Source organism: Telopea speciosissima, chromosome 8 (assembly GCF_018873765.1).
Source record: "Telopea speciosissima isolate NSW1024214 ecotype Mountain lineage chromosome 8, Tspe_v1, whole genome shotgun sequence".
NCBI lineage: Eukaryota > Viridiplantae > Streptophyta > Magnoliopsida > Proteales > Proteaceae > Telopea > Telopea speciosissima.
Genome location: NC_057923.1, coordinates 45,216,067 through 45,236,592, shown reverse-complemented (window position 1 = coordinate 45,236,592; position 20,526 = coordinate 45,216,067). Strand labels below are relative to the sequence as shown.

At 41.8% G+C, this 20,526-nt stretch overlaps 1 protein-coding gene across 2 annotated transcripts in view; it reads right to left on the bottom strand.

Annotated features, from left to right (window-relative positions):
• LOC122672933 (crossover junction endonuclease MUS81) overlaps positions 1-20,526 on the bottom strand; it is a 67,714-nt gene that overhangs the window by 13,952 nt on the left and 33,236 nt on the right. Inside the window, exons 11-14 of one of the 2 annotated variants that reach the window (XM_043870443.1) lie at positions 8,469-8,627; positions 7,993-8,072; positions 6,839-7,076; positions 6,519-6,605 (exon numbers count right to left, since the gene is read on the bottom strand). In XM_043870443.1, coding sequence (XP_043726378.1) covers positions 6,519-6,605; positions 6,839-7,076; positions 7,993-8,072; positions 8,469-8,627 — 564 coding nt within the window. Of the gene's footprint in view, positions 1-6,518; positions 6,606-6,835; positions 7,077-7,992; positions 8,073-8,468; positions 8,628-20,526 lie in introns of both variants that reach the window. The other variant, XM_043870444.1, reaches the window with a different exon arrangement.

Genomic DNA, 20,526 nt, shown 5'->3' with positions numbered 1-20,526 from the left:
AGCCTTTAAAGGAGGGTGAGCTCCGGCCCGAAGGGTCTGCGGAGCTGCGTGGCCATAATAGAGAGTTTCAAAGAGTTTAATGCTGCAATTGATGGGAGGATTTGCAACACGTTGAATAGACTTTCCGAGGAGAACACAGTCACAGGGCCAAGTGGCCCTCGCGCTGGAAAGCGGTAGTCCTCCCGGTCTCTCTTTCTCAGTGCTGCCCACGTATACAAAAGAAAGAAAATTAAGAAGACTAAGAAGGTGCGGCCAGCAAGGGAGGGCCCCTCGCGACGTGTTAAGAAATCGATGAGATCGCTGGACTCCACCCCCAACGGTTCTAAATGAGTTGCTTATTTTGGAACGCTCGGGGCATTGGGAACAAGCCTACCACTGAGCGGCTGAAAACTTTAATACATTTACATAAGATTGGCATTGTTTCTAAGGCGCGCTTGGAGCTGAGACAGATAGGGTTGGACTCAGTGCACACGTCGGAGAGGATTTGGGTTTTCTGGAGAGCTTTGGTGCAAATTACTGTGCTAGAGGAACATCATCAGTTTGTGACGCTGGAAGGTGTGGAAGCCAATGCAGGAATCTTTGTTGTCACCTTTGTCCATGGGCTTTGCTCGGTGGCTGAAAGGAGGGAAATGTGGGGGAGACTTGATCTCTTTTCCAGGTCTACCCCCTTCCTATAGTCAGTGGATGGGGATTTTAATGTCGTGGTGTCCCCGCAGGAGAAAGCAAATGGCAGCTCTGCGTGTTCGCTGTCTCTGGATGAGTTTGGGGGTTTTGTGAGTGGTGCTGGACTTATTGATGTAGGGTACACTGGTAACATTTTCACCTGGTCAAATAACCATTCAGGAGCAGGGAGGCTCTTGGCCAGGTTGGACCGGTTTTTGGTGAACACTGCATGGCTTGGGGCTTTCCCCCCGATGTGAGGCAAACCACTTGAATCGTACGTGTTCGGATCATGCTCCTATTTGGCTTTCCTTCTCTACTTCTTGCAGCCGAGCCGTTTCAGCCTTTAAATTCTAGTAGATGTGGTTGTTGCATCCGAGGTTTCTTGACTTTGTCAAGGGGCAATGGGCTGATCCAGTGACTGGTTCCCTCCTTGTTGGTTTTTTTTTTAAGCTCAAGAGGCTTTGTGGTGCTCTCTGGAAGTGGAACAGGGAGGTATTTAGAAATGTGCATCAAAAGGTTAGGGATGCGGAGGATGGTGAGCAGGGCTGAGGTGACCTTTGATCAAGGAGCCAGTGAGGTGACTAGGGAGGCATTGGAGGAGACCAGGACTATCCTGCAGGGGGTGCTTCTTCAAGAGGAAATCTTCTGGTTACAAAAATCCAGAGTTACTTGACTAAAAGAGGGGGACCGTAATACGATGTTCTTCCATTCTATGGTTAATGTCAAGCGACGTCAGGGCAGGGTGAATAAAATTAAAGGGGAAGATGGTAAGTGGATCTCCGACCCTGATGGGGTGTAGGCTGAGGCGGTGCATCACTTATTAGGAGTTTTTGCCTCTCAGGGATGCTAGGTGGATGAAAGCCTACTGTCGTTGATTCCCACGGTGGTGACGGAGTTTGAGAATGCTTCTCTCCTGATTACCCCCTCGTTGGAGGAGGTAAAGGGGGCTGTTTTCGCCTTGTCGAGTAATAGTGCGCCGGGCCCTGATGGCTTCTCCGGGTATTTCTTCACGGCTTGCTGGGAGGTGGTGGACTATGATGTCTGGGCGGCTGTGGTGGATTTCTTCGAGGGTGAGGCGCTTCCTAGAAGCTTTACCTCGGCCAATCTGGTGCTTATTCCCAAGAAGGCCAACCCTTAGGTAATGGTTGACTTCCACCCTATTAGTCTTTGTAACTTTTCTTACAAGATTTTTGTTACCAGGCTAGCAGGACTGCTCCCATCCCTAGTAGAGGAGGAACAGGGTGCTTTTGTTCAAGGCAGATGTATCCACGACAACATCTCTATTGTCCAAGAGGTTGCTCAAGACTTGAATAGGAAGGCTCGAGGGGGTAATGTGATCCTCAAATTAGACATGGCAAAAGCCTATGACTGGTTAGAGTGTGAGTTCCTATGGCTGGTGTTATCCAGGTTTGGTTTCAGTGAAACCTGGATTGCCTTAATCAGGAAGACTATGGAAAATTGCTGGTTTTCAATTGTGTTAGGTAGCAGCCAGTCCGGTTTCTTCAAGTCCACCAGGGGGTGAGGCAGGGGGGACCCCTTGTCTATGACACTCTTTATTTTGGCAGAGGAGGTCTTGAGCAGGGGCATCAAAAGTATTTTTATGGAGGGGCAGGCATCCTACTTCCAGCTTCCGAGGGGCTGCCCTGGGATTTCGCATTCCCTTTTCGCTAACGACACCATTATCTTCACCAAGGGTTTAAAGAGTTCCCTCAAGCAAATTATGGGGTTTATAGGCAACTACGAAAGTTTTTCGGGATAGCTAGTAAATCGACAAAAAAGCTGTTTCGTGTTGGGAGACAAGGCCTCTTTGGCAAGAGCCCAGATGGTAGGGACAGTGACTGGTTTCCCTAAAAAAGCGCTCCCAATTGCCTATTTAAGGGCACCACTCCACTCGGGAAGGCTGAAGATTTGCTAATTTGACAGTCTTGTTGAAAAGATAAGGAATAGGGTGGCAGGATGGCAGGGAAGGCTGCTGTCTTCTAGGGGGCACGTTACCCTATTGAAACATGTCCTCTCATCCATTCCCATCCATATTCTCGCAACACTTGTTCCTCCGAAGGCGGTCATTCGAAGATTATACGGGATCTTTGCTGATTTTCTGTGGGGCAGCTCAGAATGGGGAAAGCGTAGGCACTGGGTGTGTTGGAGGAGGATTTATAGGCCTCTTGATGAAGGGGGGCTGGGAGTTAGGCAGCTAGAGGATTTTGGACTTTCACTCAGACTTAAGGGCCTCTGGAGGGTCTTCTCAGAGCACTCTCTGTGGAGTGAGTTTTTTGGGCCAAGTTTTTCAGCAATGTCCATATTACGCTAGCAGGGTCATATGGTGTTGGTTAAAAATCTTGGTGTTGTACTTTGGCTTTTAAAGGCTTCTTAATGGAGAAGTCAAGGTGGTTGCTCAGAGTTAGCAATATTTCCTTCTGGCTGGATGACTGGTCTGGCGCTGGCACTCTGATTGACCAGGTCAACAATGGGCTGCTGGTAGATTTGGACTTGCAGGTCAAGGATGCCTTGGAGGAGGATGGAGTTTGGAGGCAGGACATTCTAGATCTCATTGATTCAGCTGCTGTTAAGGAGCGCATAACTCACGCTAATTATGCCCTCTCTGATAGATGTGATGTTTTGGCATGGACCCCCTCTAGCGATGGTTGTTTCACTACTAGGTTGGCTTGGAACGAAGTGAGGAGTGTTTCACCTGTGGTCCCCTATGCGAAGTGGTTATGGAACCAATCAGTCCCTTGAAGGTAGCATTTTTTTCTTGGCAGCTCCTAAATGGAAGGATCCCCACAGATGATTCGTTGATGTTGTTGGGAATCCCACTAGCCTCGAAATGCAGCTGTTGCGGGATACCTCGAAGGGAGACTACTGATCACTGTCTGGTGACGGGAGGTACAGCTTCCAAGGTGTGGGGCTTCTTCTCTCGTGTTTTTGACATCGCTATTGTTCCCTCTCAGGATGTCAAAGGCAGGATGGCCCTTTGGCAAGGGTCAACGAGTGGCAAAAGCCTTAGTGCTTATATCACAGGAATCTTGCCTTCGTTGATCGTTTGGGAGCTTTGGAAGGAGAGAAACTCTAGAAGGCATGGGGAGATGTGCCGCACTACTGACTCAATAATTGAGTGTGTAAAAGCTTGGGTGAAGGAAGTCCAGCTACCATCCAAGTTTGACCGGTTGGGGTCGGTTAGGGGCACCTTGATTCTTCCGTGCTTTGGGCTCTTGGCCCCAACACCCAAGCTGACACGGTCCTTACCAGTCTACTGGTGTCCTCCCTTCGGCTCGGTTAAGCTAAATGTGGATGGTGCTTGTCAGGGAAATCTAGGCCCTGGAGGGTGTGTAGGGGTCATCAGGAACTCGAATGGTGTGGTTTTGGTTGCCTTTTCCAACTTTTATGGCACCTGCACTAATTCAATAGCTGAACTAAGGGCATTGAGTGATGGGTTGGCGCTTTGCCAGGACTTAGGTCTTTTTGACGTGTTGGTTAACTCAGACTCCAAGTCCACGATCAGAATAGTTAACCAATAGAGGTGTGCTTTGTGGAAGGGCTCGTGCTGGTTCCGGGAGGTGCTGAATTTGGTTCTTTCTACCCGGGCTTTTGTGACCTTTGCATTTCATGAAAGCAACAGGGCGACTGATTGTTTGGCTAACCATGCGTGCGAAGCTGGATCGTCGGACATCTTCCACCAAGGCTCTATCCCTTCCAGGACTCTTCAAGGTATCCTTCGTGAGGACAAGGCTGGGCTGCCGATTCTAAGAAAATAGCACCCGTGAGGCTTCCCCTAGTAGGGGCAAGGAGGTGCAGTGAGGTTTTGTGAGTGTGCTTGCTCTTTGGGTTGGGGTAAGGTGGTATGTCCCCCCCTTGTATTCTTCATTATTTTTGGTTATCAATAATATTTTAGGGGCTGTCCCGGGTCCCAGGTAAAGTTCAAGATAAAAAAAATTTAAAAAAAAAAAACCCTAGAGGGGGATATGGCCAAACGGAGCGAAAAGGGTTTTCCATGAGATGAGAAATGAAAACTATTAGCCCCACACAAGGTTTGTGAATAAGTGATTGTCCCCATGTAACAATTTAAGAACTTGAGAACCAGAACCGGTAAAGGAGAAGAGAGTTGAGGGAGAGAATGGAAATGGGGACTGACTAGAGAACAATAGTCGATACTAGCATTTCCCCTCCCCCCCCCCCCCCAATTTCTTTATTTATACTCATCAGATTACATAACTCTAGACTCCTATTTCTAACAGGAATCTGAGATGAAGTCCAAATACAACTCTAAGACTAAAATAGAAACTAAACTAAGGACTCACAACTACACCAAGATAGGGACACTCCCCCTATCGTGAGTAGTCTTTAACAAGGATCATATCACTACTCCTTACTTGGGCGTCCCTAAGCCTCCATTGAACATGAGCATACTACTTCAAACAAGTCTCTCAAAGCTTGTCACTGATCGGGGTAACTCCCAAGTCAGCTCTAATATGCTCGTTTCTTACTTTATCATTCCTCGATTTTCCACACATCCATCTTAACATCCTCATCTCTGCTACACAACTTCTCAATATGATACTTTTTAACTGCCTAACATATTACCTCATACATCATAGTCGGTCATACAACAGTCTTATAAAACTTTCCTTTAAGCTTTAAACGGATACGTTGGTCACACAACACTCCGGACACACCTCTCCAATTCATCCATCCCACTTTAATTTTCTGTGAAACAACATCCTCTATGTTACCTTCTTTATTTATGATTGACCCCAGATATCAAAAAAAGTCACTTCATGGTATCTCTCTTTCCCCAATTCGCACCATGTCAATATCCATCATAGTATGACTAAAATTACACATCATATACTCCATCATTGATCTACTAATCTTAAAGCCTCTTGTTTCCAAAGTTGATCTCCATGGCTATAACTTAGCGGTAATCCCTATTTTTGTCTCATCTATCAAAACGATATCATCGGGGAAGAGCATACACCACGGGACCTCGTCTTGAATGCTCTTGGTTAGGTTGTCCATAATAAGCCAAATAAATACCGGCTTAAGGCTGATCCCTAATGTAACCCAATCGTAATTAGGAATTCCTTGCCCCGACCTCCAATAGATCTCACACTAGTCATCACTTTCTCATACATATCTTTAATTACGTCCACATATTTACTCAACACCCCTCGCTTCACTAGGACATGCTGGATTAGATCTCTAAGGACTCGATCATAGGCTTTTTCCAAGTCAATAAAGACCAAGTGGAGATCCTTCTTGCTATCTCTGTATCTTTCCATAAGCCTCCTCAATAAGTATATAGCTTTAGTCCTGGACCTACCAGCCATAACGCCAAATAGGTTCACTGAGATATGAGTATCTCTTCACAAACAGGCTTCAATAACCTTCTCCCAAAGTTTCATAGTGTGACTCATTAGTTTTGTGCTTCTATAATTATTGCAGCTTTGGATATCACCTTTATTTTTGAAGATTGGACTCATAAGCTACGATATGATAAGTCTTTTAAATCACCCTTCCGGTACAATACCCGGTACCAATACTTACAACCTTGGATGTACCCCCAAGTTTCCTTTCTCAGATGTTAAGTTTCAGCCCAAGTTGGTCAATTGCCAAAATAAAGCATTGAAATCCAGGACTACCAAGTGGGTGCACATCAATACATGGGAGGTAATATGAATTGAATTTGAGGCTCAAGTACCACACTTGATCAATCCAGATCATTCCCTATGGTATCTAATGGTTTGAATATTCAGATAAAACTCCACATGGCAAAAATAGGTATGCAGTCCACAGATTCCAGAGTAATGGATGGTACAGGAAATCATTTCCATTAATTCCACAAAACTTCTACTTACCAGAACACTATATGCATGGGCAAGTGATAAAACTGTAGGGTACAAATCAAGAACAGTGACAGCAATCTCCTCAGTTACTTGTGGGACCTGTATCCATGAAACAAGAGTTAAACTAAACAATCATTATCATGATTCCATATCAAGTCGACATGCAATAGATAAAATGGGAAATAAAAGAGAACTGCTTCACAAATTGAACAGATTATTTAAATGGAAGGAAACTAAAAGAGGCAGCAAACATCATATTTATCCAGCCAACCAAAACCTGATATTTAAGGATATATGTTAATGTGTTTCTGAGTGCACATGACAGTTCTTACCTGCATGAGTTGGAGAGCAAATACATCACTGACAGTCATCTTGTCAAGGTCTCCACACTTCTTGACAAATTCATCGTAAGTAAGAGATTTCCCAGTGGTCCTGACCTCGTCCTCAGAAAACTGTGTTCTGTAGTAGTCGGTTATTGCCAGTGTGAGATGAGCATACCTCTTCACTGTATCAGACAAACCACTTGTTCTCTGCACATCAAAGCCTTCCAGAATCTCGGTTGTGAAACAACTGCAAACAGTAAAAGGACTTTAAAATAGGGAAAGATGAAAATATAAAGAGATAAAAGTATCTGTGCGTGCCATGAAAAGGATGTGCAAGAAAATAGTAAGTCTACAGAAAATAACCAAAAAAACTTGATTCTTATTTTTTCAAAGATCCAAGACTTCACACACTGGATAAGAAGTTGAAGGTATCCATGTAAGTCCTACTTTTGGAGGCTCATAAAAAGATTGTGGGAACAGTGCTATAGAGTTTTTGGCTGGACAGATGGTTAATGCTTGCTTGAGTACAGTCATACTATAGGCTTCAGCCATAAGCAAATTCTATTAAAAGATTTAAAAGATAAAAAGACATGGCACTGTACCTACAGCAGTAAAATGAATAACAAGCCTCATGTAGGGTAAAATGTATTTTGTTCTCTCACTCACGTGTTTTTTCCCACATGCAGGGCTCACATGGTGAATTAGACTAACTTATGGATGGCTATTATAGCGACTCTAGACCAACCTATGTGAACTGGAGCCTTCCAAAAGGGAGCTACATCCATAATTTACAATTGATAACCCATATTCAAATTGTCAAATGCTGTGTGGTTGTCATATGTAGATAACATATGAGACTATCTATGATCTATCTGATAGATATTAGCTACATGGATGGTGCACATGTCAAAGGCAGCTCATAGTGTCGGTCTGTTGTACTTCCTGCACAAATGAAAGAAGATGAGATTTCCTTTCTTCGCTTTCTCAAATAAACAAATGGTTTGTACAGCATGGCAGAGGTTCAAGAACAGGTAGGCCTTGGGCCACCCAGCCCCTGTAGCAGCCTTAAAATTTATAGTATTTCCTAAGAAATCAGATGCGATTAAAAACTAGTCCACCAAAGAATGAACATGATCCATGAGAGTTTTTGAGGAAATGCCTACGCTGTTTTGATGCTTTCAGCTCCTTCGCAAGAATTTGGATCACCTTCCACCAGATATATCAGCTTCTTAAGTCCACATCTCTGGAAATAAAGGTCCAAACATCAGGAAGTAAGGCATGGATCATGTCAATAAACTGATGTTAAGTTGTTAACCCACACTTCACCATGTAAGAACATGCAAGAACAAACACACATACAAGTACACACACAGAGATTAAAATAATTGACAGCACACCACAAGTAAATGATTGAAAGAATTGATTAAAGGGGACAAAAGGAAAAACCAAAGGCCACTCTTCTAAGACAGCATATATCCCATAAATAGAGAAAACAAAAGTTATTTAAAACCTCCATCTTGAAGGCCAGCAGTTTCAACTCATTTAAAACCACAGCTTGACTGATCCGGTCAAAACCAAGTCATAAACAAACTTTTAGCAGTTTTCGGAGAAAAGAAATTTTCTACTTGCAAAACAATACCAGGAGCCTCAGTTTCTGATCTCTATAGCGGTTATCCCTGATCGAACAGCGAAGATCATCAACTCCCTTCCTTTCAACAACAAAATCAAGCACATATTCAGACTTAAGAAATCTGTGCCGAGCTATCCAAATTCCATCGCCAACTGGTAACCGTCTCACCTGTGGAATGGTCAATCTTAAATAATTAATAGTTACACCTAGAGGAATGAATGAATATCAACTAAAGCAGTTGAAAGAAAATAAGCATCTGAACATTCCATGTGCTAAACAAAGTTTACGATAGAATATCCAAGAACTTCCAGCTTCCCTTTTTTCCATGGTGAATGATGCCCCTTAATAGCTATCCCTTAATTTCAATTTAAATGAACACACCAATTTATTCACTAAAAGAGACTCTAGCACAAATTAGAAAGTTAATTTATTTGAAAGCATTACCAGTAACCTAATAGTTGCAAAGATGCCACAAGCATATAAGGTGTAGGACAGGTTTGGGAAACCTAGAAATTTATCCTAATTGAAAGGTAGGAAGGCTGCGAAGGGTATCCAACTCATATATCTCAGCATACATGCAGAAAACCTTAACAGGTACAGCCACAAATAAAGAAACAAACAAATCATAAGTGCAGAATTTCATGCTAAGTATAAAATGGTGTACCCAGTTCGCAATTTTAGTGCCATCATGGCACCCATCACTGCATGCACCAAACAAAGGAAAGGGCAGTTCGGATGGACAGCAGCAGCCCATAAAGCTTTCCAAGTGATCAAGAAGAAGATGACTGAAGCTCCAGTGTTACGCCTGCCAAACTTTGACCAGATATTTGAAGTTGCTACTGATGCTTCGCATATTGGTCTAGGAGGAGTTCTTATGCAGAATGGGCACCCTATTGCCTTCTACAGTGAGAAGCTCAATGATGCCAAAACCAGATACTCTACTTATGACATTGAGCTCTATGCAGTTGTTCAGGTGTTGCGACATTGGAGGCACTATCTTATTGGCAAAGAATTTGTCCTGTACACTGATCATGAGGCACTCAAGCACCCTCATTCTCAGAAGACCATTAGCACCCGGCATGCTAAATGGGTTGCTTATCTACAGGAATTTAATTTTGCCCCCAAGTACAAGTGAGGAAAGGAGAACACAATGGCTGATGCACTGAGCAGAAAAGTCCTGACTTTGAACACATTCTCAGCCCATGCACTTAGCATCGAACAAATCAGAGAAGAGTATGCTAGTGATAAGGACTTTCAAGTCCTATATGCTGATTTGAAGCAGGGTGGACAGTACCCTAAATATTCTTTACATGATGGTTATTTGTTCTTGGGAACATGACTCTGCATTCCCGACTCGTCCCTACGCCATCATATTATTAGGAAGCTACATGGAGGAGGCTTAGGACACTTTGGGAAAGACAAAACCATCTTACAGGTGACTGATCGGTACTACTAGCCTCACTTGGCCAAGGATGTAGAGCATGTGATCAGGAGATGCTGAGTTTGCCCCAGTTAACTGAAGGTGCCAAGCAGAACAAAGGTCTCTATTCACCATTGCCAATTCCTCACCACAGCCCTGGGTTGACATCAGTATGGATTTTGTACTTGGACTGCCCCCTACTAGAGAGAGAATCGATTCCATCTTGATGGTTGTTGACAGATTCACCAAGATGGCTCATTTTATCCCCTGCCAAAAAACACTTGATGCTTCCCACATTGCCAAGTTGTTTTTCAAGGAGATAGTTCGCATCCATGGGCTGCCAAGTACTATAGTCTCTGATCGAGATGTGAAGTTTATGAGCTACTTCTGGAAGACTTTATGGCTGAAGACGAACACCAAGCTTCTGTTCTCTACTGCATTCCACCCACAGACCGATGGGCAAATAGAGGTGGTCAATATGAGCCTTGGTAACCTATTGAGATGTTTGGTCAGAGATTATGAGAAGACATTGCCCTCCATCCTTGACATTGCTGAGTTTGCATATAACAGTTCTATGAATAGAACTACTGGACGTACCCCTTTCGAGATTCTCCTTGGGATACAGCCCAAGCGTCCCATTGATCTTGTCCCTTTACCCCCTGAAGATAGGGTAAGTGTGGAAGCAGATGAGTTCCTCCGCCACATCACCGAGATGCACGCTGATGTTCGAAGGAAGATAGCACTCAATACTGATCACTACAAGGCTACTGCTGATAAGCATCGCAGATTTGTTGAATTCAAGCCTGGGGATATTATCATGGTCAGGGTGAACCCAGGGAGACACCAACCTGGTGTCAACAATAAGCTCCATCCAAAGAAGATGGATCCATACAAGGTGCTGAAACGTATTGGACCGATGCTTATGTTCTCGAGTTGCTTACTACTATGGGCATAAGCAATGTTTTTAATGTGGCTGATCTTTACTTGTATACGGGACATCATTTAGACGATGGTGATTTGGAGCATATGCTGAGGCTGCCCCAACTCAAGCCACCTACTGAAGATGGGATCGAGGAGGTCCTAGATGATATGCACAAGACCACTCGACATGACACTGGTTACCATTCTTTCCTTGTCAAATGGAAAGGTCGCCCATACCAAGACAGTACTTGGATCCATGCCAATGATTTCAACAAGCTTGATCCCGAGTTCTATGATTGATATATGGCCTTCACCCATTCATCGGAGATGAATGTTTCTAAGCCAGGGAGAGCAGATGTAGTTCCGAGCACTAGGAAGAAGAAGAAGCCTTAACTTTGGCTGCTGTTTTGTTTTTTCGCTGGAGCCTTTCCCATACTTAGTTTTATTTCAAACATTCTACTTAAGGGCAAATTAGTCTTTTAGCCTTTAATTATTTTCGTTGTTTTATTTTACTTCCCCTCCACGATTTCTTTTAGGAAGGTTGCTTTGTTTTGTTTTGTAATCAGATTTGGATTACAAGTCTATTGATTTGTTTGTAATTAGGAACCGGATTTGGATTACAAGTCCTAGTCTGAGTAAGATTTGGCTTAAGCCTTGATTAATAAATAAGCACAATCATGGGAGGCTCCCCCACACCACAGTTCATTATTAAAATTTTCTGCTTCTTAGCTTTGCTGCTCTGCTGCTGATTGCTCTCTGAGTGTTGCAGCCTTGTGGATCTCAAGGTGGATAGGGTGGGTGGACTCCTACGACTCCTTGCATCGTGAAGATCAAGAGGTTTCTTCAATCAACCAAGCTGCTGCCTTTGGAGATCCTTCAAACAAGTAAGCTATTTACTATTTCCTGCAATAACCCTTCTTCTTCTCATCCTCCAACCCAAACCTCCATAATATGTCCAGCATTCCCCCACTCGACCTAAGCTATAACCCCCTCCATCCACTAAACCCTAACTTCCATTAAACCAGCAATTTTTCCATTAAAACCAGGGCTTGGTTTTCAAGCAACCAAGTTCCAGCCACCTAATCCCCTCCAAACTTCCATCGAATTCCTTAATCAACCCCCTCTACACTCGATCCAAGTTACAGCCTCTCATTCCTTCTCTAACCCCCTCATCACCATACACCATTAAAACCCAAAACCTAGAGATCGATAGAACAATTCTGCCCTAATTTTGCAGGATTTTCAAACTAATCCAAACCCTGATATTCTTATACCATAATAACCCCTAGATCTGCCCATTACAGACCTATAAACCGTACCATCAAAACCTAACCCTAACCCTAATTTTGCCCTAAATTACCCAATCCTGCTCCAATCGCCCAGCACTGTTAGAGATCCTGTTTCACTGGTTTCTAGTGGGAGTTAATCCTATCTAGGACTACTTTACCCACCCCCACCAACGAAATCAACAAAGTAAAGGAAAATGTGAAATGTGAGGTGTCTCCCAAGCTCAGGTGGAAATGGATGAACGACCCGCCTCTCTCTTGTTGGACAAAGTAACAGCTATGTAAGAGGGAATTTCGCAACTTAGACTTCAGGCAGAGTAAGGACTGTAAAATGAGTATTTCGCAATTCAGACTTCGGGTAGAGTAACGGTTGTAAAATGGACTTTTGCTACTCATACTTCGGATAGAGTAACGGCTATAAAATGAACTTTTGTTACTCAGACTTTGGGCAGAGTAACGACATCACAAGGGACTTGGGAAGCCTATTGCTCGATCTTCGGACAGAATAACGGCGTCACATAGGACTAAGAAGGCTTATCCAAAAGGATATGGGTAGGGAAAGTGATGGAAATTGGACAAAAATAGATGAAAAAAGGGGGCAAAGGTTCAGACGAGGAGCGGACAAAGTAATGGTGATGCGAGTATTGAAATGGCAGGACAATATGGGTCAAAATGGGTAAAAAACAGGCCTAAGGGAGCTAAAAAGAGGAAAACAGACTTTTGGGACACTATGACACGTCTCCCAAGGTTTATGGCACAATGGGAGGGGGTCCTCTATAAAGGCTTTGGTGGCGCCACCCAAGACCATACGTGGTTCCGGGTAGCGACATCCACACCATTGAGCTGCTTGGTGCCGCCTTTGTATGGTGGTGATTCAACAGCGCCATTGAGTGAGTGTCGCCCAGTTTAATGGTACTAGTCTTCGGCCCCATACATCGGTTTTCTCATCGTTGGAGTACACTCCGGTGCAATTGGGTTTGAAACGCTGTTTTTAGGTTTCTTGGGTGTTTTTGCAAATTTCTAAGCAACTATGAGAGAGAGATCATCGTTCATCCATGTCCGGCTGTTGTCATCGCCGAGGGAGGGTGACAATTTTTAGCGTCTACACTAAGTTGGCAATTGTTTGTTGGACATCGAGCAGAGGCCTTTTGGCATCAGGTTTATCCAAATATTTGATAAAAATCTTCTCATGATGTGGAATTCTCTCTTTCCAACTTCTGGACAGACTTTTTTAACATTGGATGAGAGTTTTTCGATATGTCATTGACATTGGCAAATTGTACTGAACACCAGATATATTGTGTGGAATGCTCTCTATCCAACATCTGGACATGATTTTCTGATGCCAAATGAGAGTTTTTTTTATGCGTCATCAATGTCGGCAAAATTGTATTAAACATTCGACAAATTGTGTGGAATGTTCTTTGTCCAATGTCTAGATAGGATTTTTCAACGTCAGGTGAGAGTTTTTTGACACATCGCAGACATGGACTTGAACGTTAGATAGATTGTGTGAGACGTCGATCGGTGTGGTCTTTTCAAACATGTGTATCTACAATGGTACTTATCATTTATAAATAAAAGGGTTGTCTGGCTTCATTTTTATCACTCTATTTCGTTCTCTCTCCTACCTCTCTCTTATTAGTGAGTGTGTGTGTTCAAGAAACCTACAAGAGTTCTTGTTTATTTAAGGCTTTGTTTTACCGATTACCCTTTGTAAAAAATCTTGGTTTGAGCGCAACTCTGAAGTACTTGAATGGGCACAATAGGGGAGTGTATAACTACTAGTGAATGCTATAGGGTTGTCTTAAATTGGAGATCCATTCATGCTTTTGCTGGTTGCACTATTAGCGGTGTCATTGGTCTTACAGACAATGTCCAATGACACAACTCAACCCACCTACGATTCATATTTATACTACAACAAAAAACATGAGTCATTGATGCTAAAGTCTCAATACCATGTTTTTGGTTTAAACAAAACAAAAAACAGACCATGTTTTTGGGTTTTCCACACTTTATTTTCTTTGCGCTTTCACATAAAATAGAACGTTTTTCCATAATTGGAGGTATGGAGCCAAAAAATAAAAACAAGAGAGAGAGAGAGCTTGGTCAAACTACTCATTTGTTATTCCAAAACAAAAAAAGGTAGCAATAAATGGGTCTTAATTGCTCCAAAATATAATAATTTAAAAATTCACCTGCAAATCAAGTTATTAGTTTTTAGGTTTGGTCAAACTAATCATTTGGAAAAAGATATCGTTTTAAAAGCTTGCTTGGGTATTCTTCTCACCTTCCAGCAAAGCTTTAATTAAATATATCCCAATTTTAAATTAAAAAAATAATTTAAATATCCTATAATAACTCTCCGTACATCGTTACCCTTAATATTTCCTGAAAATCTTTATACAGCTATTAGATGGAATCTCTTGCCTGGGTATTCTTCTCACCTTCCAGCAAAGCTTTAATTAAGTATATCCCAATTTTAAATTAAAAACTAATTTAAATATCCTGCAATAACGCTCCGTACATCGTTACCTTGATATTTCCTAAAAATCTTTGTACAGCTATCACATGGAATCCCATTGAGTGAAAACTTTCCATAAATAAAACCTTCCAAAGAACGCAATCATTACTGCCCTTATTCCACTTGACAGTACTAAAAGAAGAGTTGTGAATGATACCCCCTCCCTCCTATAAAGTACTAAGAAGGAACTAAAGACAACCCACAGCTCCAAAACTGCTCTAGCTGTTTTCTTTGGTTTTTCTTGCTCTCTCATCAAATATCTCTCCAATTCTCTCTCCCATGGAGTTTGATACCATAGACAAAGATGATCTCACTTTTCAGCCAACAACTTTGTTGGAAAATTACATGAAAACGGGATTTGGAGACGGGTTCCCTTAGATGCTTGCTCATCTAAAGGATATTTCCAAGATTTCCACCAAAATGATCAGTTTCATGTTGATGGCTTATTGCCAAATTCGAAATCCGGAGTCGGTCCTTATTTTGATCAATTCGAAACTTTAGCGAATGGATCTTCTTCGAATTTTAATATCTTTGATTCGATGCCCCCTATACAAGGCGTTGCCATGGAGAAATTTCAAAATTCAGCCTTCATGATTTTTCCCCCTAAAATCACGTCTGATGTCTTGATTGCCCATGATAGGAACCCCTCTTTAAATTTTCGAGAACTCGAGTCACCTAACTTGGCATTTTCGCCTGATCAAATGGCATACATTACTTCAGAAAATAGGTTTTGTAGGAACATCGGCATGGTTGGAAAGAATTTTGCAGTTAGGAGGACAACCAAAGCCGAAAAGTACGTTAATCTGATCAAAGGGAGATGGACAGCTGAAGAAGACAGGTAAAAAGGTTTTTTCCGGGGGGGGGGGGGTTATTATCATGAATGATAAATCATCTTGTATAGAATGTTTAGTTTTCATAAAAAAAACAATATTGGTTTCTTTCTTTTCTTCTTTCTTCTTCAAGAAGAAATATTGATCACAAACTGTTTATGTGCAGACTTTTAGAGCATTTGGTGGGAAGCATGGGCTGAAAAACTGGTCTCTAATTGCTCAAAAGTTTAACAAAAGAATAGGAAAACAATGTAGGGAAAGATGGCAGAATCATCTGAAGCCGAACATCACGGTTCTTCTTCTTCTTCTTCTCTTCGTTTTTTATTTTCTGTATATGGAATTCATTGAATCCAGCACACCCATGCATTTCAAGTGCATACACACACAGCCGCATACTATAGAATGTACTTATGAAATCATCGACCACTCCGTCGTTTGTCTAGGTGTCAATTTTTTGTAGATAAATATGTTATAAAGAGTATAAGTCCAAAATTGGTGGTTTTACACCATGTACTTTCATCTCATCAATTTATAAAAACATCTTTTTATGTAGTAACATACATACTTATAAATGTAAGTGTATTTTACTTGCAGAAAGGTGAATGGACTGAGGAGGAGGACAAAATTATAATTAAGGCTCATGGTGAATTAGGAAATAAATGGGCAGAAATTGCAAAGAAACTGGAAGGGAGGACTGAAAATTCCTTGAAGAACCACTGGAATGCAATAAAAAGAAAGCTCTTATCAAATCAAAGATTCCAAAGCTCAAAACATCAAAAATCAAGTTCTCTCCTGGAAAGTTACATCAAAAGCTTGATTGAAACTTCAAACAGAACAAATAATGAAAGCAATGCATTCACCTATGCCAACATGCAGACTCTTAAAGCCATGATTGGATCTTCAACTCAACTTGCAGATAGTGTTGAATTTTTTGCAGGTGATGACTTAGTGCCCAATTATGATTTTCGCAACATCCCAGATTTTTCTTTCGTCAATACAAAGACGTTTCCTGAGAATTACAGTCTTGCATCATTATTTGATGAAATGCCAGGCATATTTCTTGTTGATGATACAAATTTCGAGATGAAATTGCCATTTGATATGGATTTGCAGTTGCAGTGTGAGACAAGGAGGGATAGTCTTGCATCTATATTTGATGAGATGCCAGGCACATCTGTCGTTGATGATACAAATTTTGAGATGGAATTGTCATTTGATATGGATTCGTAGTTGCAGTGTAAGACGAAGAGGGACATGGACTTGGTGGAAATGATCACTCAAGCCATGTCTAAATGATGTTTTATTTCCATGTAGATCTAGATATGTTCGTATGTCCCTGTCACAGTTTTTTATTTTTTCTTGCTATATAGATCCCATTGGTGCGATGTAAGAGATTTTCCTACACTGGTAACATGGAGAACCCTCAACCTTTTTTTAAATTGGGTTAATAAGTAGGGTTTCAAGAATCGGCAAATCGGATAGAGAATCGTCCGATTCAGATTGGAATCGGCAATCACCGATCCCAATTTTTAACGAGACGATATGGTCATTCCTAGATAATAACACCAGAATCATTGGTTCCTCGAATCAATCCATTCCAGGACTTTTTCAGACCAATTGAAACCGATTCCGATTCAGCCGATCCTAAATACAAATGTCTTTACTCTCCTTGGATCCTTACCATGAATTTAAAAACCACACTCGGATCGATGAATGCGAAATCGACCTAGAATGCGTTCCAAGAATGCATACCAAACAAGCCTAAATGAGCAAAATAAGAGCCCGCTTGATAACCTTACGGGAAACAGTTTTTAGCGTGTTTTTATTGAGTGTTTTTGGGAACAGAAATCGAAATTTATGGTGCGTGGAAGAGTTTTGACAGAACATCAAATACATGTTCTGACGTTTCTGGGCACAAGTTTGAGAAATTGTGCCAGATATTTTCAAGTCTCGTTTTGCCTTTTCATTTGACACAAGCCTCTCGTCTTCTTCAAAGCTCTGAAGAAAACCCTCAAGACGATTCGAGAAAGGGGTCCAAATTCCAAACTCTCCAAAGTCCAGAAGTGCTCTACTTTCATCGTCCTCAAGCCATTGAAGAGAACCAGCAAGCTCTCTCATCGGAGACACGGAAATCGTCCTCATCGCTGCGTCCTCTCTCTCTCTCTCTCTCTCTCTCCAAGCTGGTCTGATCTTCTTCAACGGAAGACTATAAAAGGTTGCGAGTAATTTGGGTGAAATTTTAGGGTTTTATACAAAGTGCAATCCAGAAGACAACAACAGTGCCATGTCTTTTGCTGATGGGTATGATGGGTTTCAGAGGTTTAGCAGTGGGAATGCTTGGCTGACACTGAATTATCAAACACTAAACCAAAACCAGAGCTTTCATGGTGGAGAGTTCTCGACTGGGTTCCCCTTATGAACTGAGGAGTGTTTAAGTTTGACGGTCGAGAAGGAATGGCAACATTTGCCCAGAGAGGATTATTTGAAGAGGTTGGGGAGTGGGGAGTTGGATTTGGGGATTAGAAGAGAGGCTGTGGATTGGATTAGAAAGGTGGGTTAGAGGGTTTCTCTAAAATGGAGCTGCTGTCCTTTTTTTTCTCGTTTTATCTTCAATTTGTCTGATCGAATGGTGGATGCCTACGATCAGTTTTCAGAAATGGGTGCTTTGGTTTTTCCTCAGTTAGATTAGGTAGTAGAGATTTCTGTGAATGGGCTTTGGTTTTTCTTCTTTATGTCCTTTTCTTCTGTTTCGATTCTTTTCTTATTCACATCTTTGCTTTTGGTTTTGATTTTAATATTTCACAATGTATTTCAAGTGTTTCAAATTGGATTTTTTTTTTTTTTTTTCTTTTTTTTGTTTAAATCTACTGATGTTCATGCATCTTATGAAATCGATCCGATGGGTTCTCTTAATGCTTGCTTTGTTGCACTAAGTTTGGGATCTTATTGCTTTTGCAAATTGCAATTATTTCCAGTTTTTAAGCAATCTGAACAATTTCATTAAGTGGGTCTTTAATGTTTGGTTTTGTAAGAGGCAGTGTTGAAGTGTCTTAGTATGACCGCAGATAGAGTTATTTGGAGGACTAGGACCCGTGTAGCCGACCCCTAATGGTTTTGTAAGAGGCAGTGTTTTGACTTTTTTCCTTTACTTATTTTCTATTCTTCTTTGTTTTACTTCTTGTACTTCTTTTTACTTCTCTTATTTCTTTTATTGTCATAGCCTCTTCGGATCCATGTAGCCGACCCCATTTAGTTGGGATAAGGTTATGGTTGTTGTTGTTGTTGTTGTTGTTGTTGTTGTAGTATTGAAGTGTCTTGAACTAATCCAAGATGTATCATTGATTAGTGGGTATTTTAAGTTTCCAAGTACTTTAGCTCCATCAGTTCCCCAGTGCCCAATTGGGGTGCTGGATGCTGATGCATGCTTGAGCTATAAAATAGATGAAACAGTTAGGTCATGTGCAAATGCTTCTCATTACTCCAGATGCTAAGAGGAGGAAACTGAACAGACCATCTGAGGTGGAGTCATGAGGGGTGGTGGGGCTCTCATTTCCGGTGGTGGAGTCATGAGGAATGGCAGCATTTGCCCAGTTTTGGTGTGTGAAGTTGCTCCTTAAACTAATTAAAGAAAAAGCAAGGAGAAAACAGAGGAGAAGGGAAAGGGAAGGAAGGAGGGGAGGGGGAAACATTTCCAGAACAGGTTTACCAAGAGTCAAAAGCCATTTCTCAGCACAGAAACAGAAAAAACTGTTCTGCTGTTTCTTAGCACAGTTTCAGCACAGAAACAGCAGTAAGGTTATCAAGCAGGCCCTAAGTTAACAAGAAAACGTTTTCTTCACACATCCACCAATAATCAATGTTAACCAGAAATTGCTATGTCGCATATTGAAAATAGATAACTTTGGGAATTGTGACTTGTGTCAATGAGACACAATCACATGTGTATTTATAACAAATGCAATGAGAGTACAAGGACAGAAATGCCCCTAGGACAATACAACATAAACACCTAGGACAATTCTACCCTTATATCCCATATTACAACACTCCCCCTCAAGTTGGAGCGTGGATATCACACATGCCCAACTTGCATACAAGAGGACAAAAAATTTTGCTCTTCAACCCCTTAGTGAAGATATCAGCCAACTGGTCGCCAAACCTGACAAAGGGAATACAGATCAGTCCTTGCTCGAGTTTCTCTTTGATGAAGTGACAATCTATCTCCACATGCTTGGTGCGATCATGCTGGACGGGGTTATGGGCAATACTAAAAGTAGACTTGTTGTCACAATACAATAACATGAACAGTGAAGTAGGAAGTGCCAAATCGTTCAGTAGTCCCTGAAGCCACATCAACTCACATAAGCCATGGGACATGGCACGAAATTCAGCCTCAACACTAGAACGGGCAACAACAGTCTGTTTCTTACTTCGCCAGGTCACCAAATTACCTCCAACAAGAGTACAATAGCCAGAAGTGGACGGCGGTCATCAGGAGAACTAGCCCAATCAGAGTCTGTAAAAGCTTCCACCCGCAAATGATCATTAGGAGAAAATAAATCCCCTTGCCTGGAGCAGCCTTTAAATACCTAAGGATACGGATCACAGCATCCCAATGAGTGAAATAAGGATCATGCACGTACTGGCTCACCATGCTGACAGAAAATGTAATATACGGCCTAGTATATTAAAGGTAAATCAGCTTCCCAACCAATCTTTGATATTCTCCCTTTGTCTACAAGGTCACCTGTTTTATTGGAGAGACGAACATTAGCTTCAAGAGGGGTATCGGCTGGTTTGCACCCTGTCATTCCAATCTCTTATAGTAATTCCAGGGTGTATTTCAGCTGAGAGAGAAATACCCCGTTGGTAGAACGGGCAACGTCAATGCCCAAAAATTATCGTAGGGGCCCCAGATCTTTTATCTCAAATTCCTTCCCAAGAACTAGTTTCAAGCTTTCAATTTCTTTCATATCACTGCCCATGACAACAATATCATCCATATAAACAATGAGGATGGAAATTTTGGTTCCTGACTTCTTGATGAAGAGGGTGTGATCAGCATTACTCTGGGTATAACCAA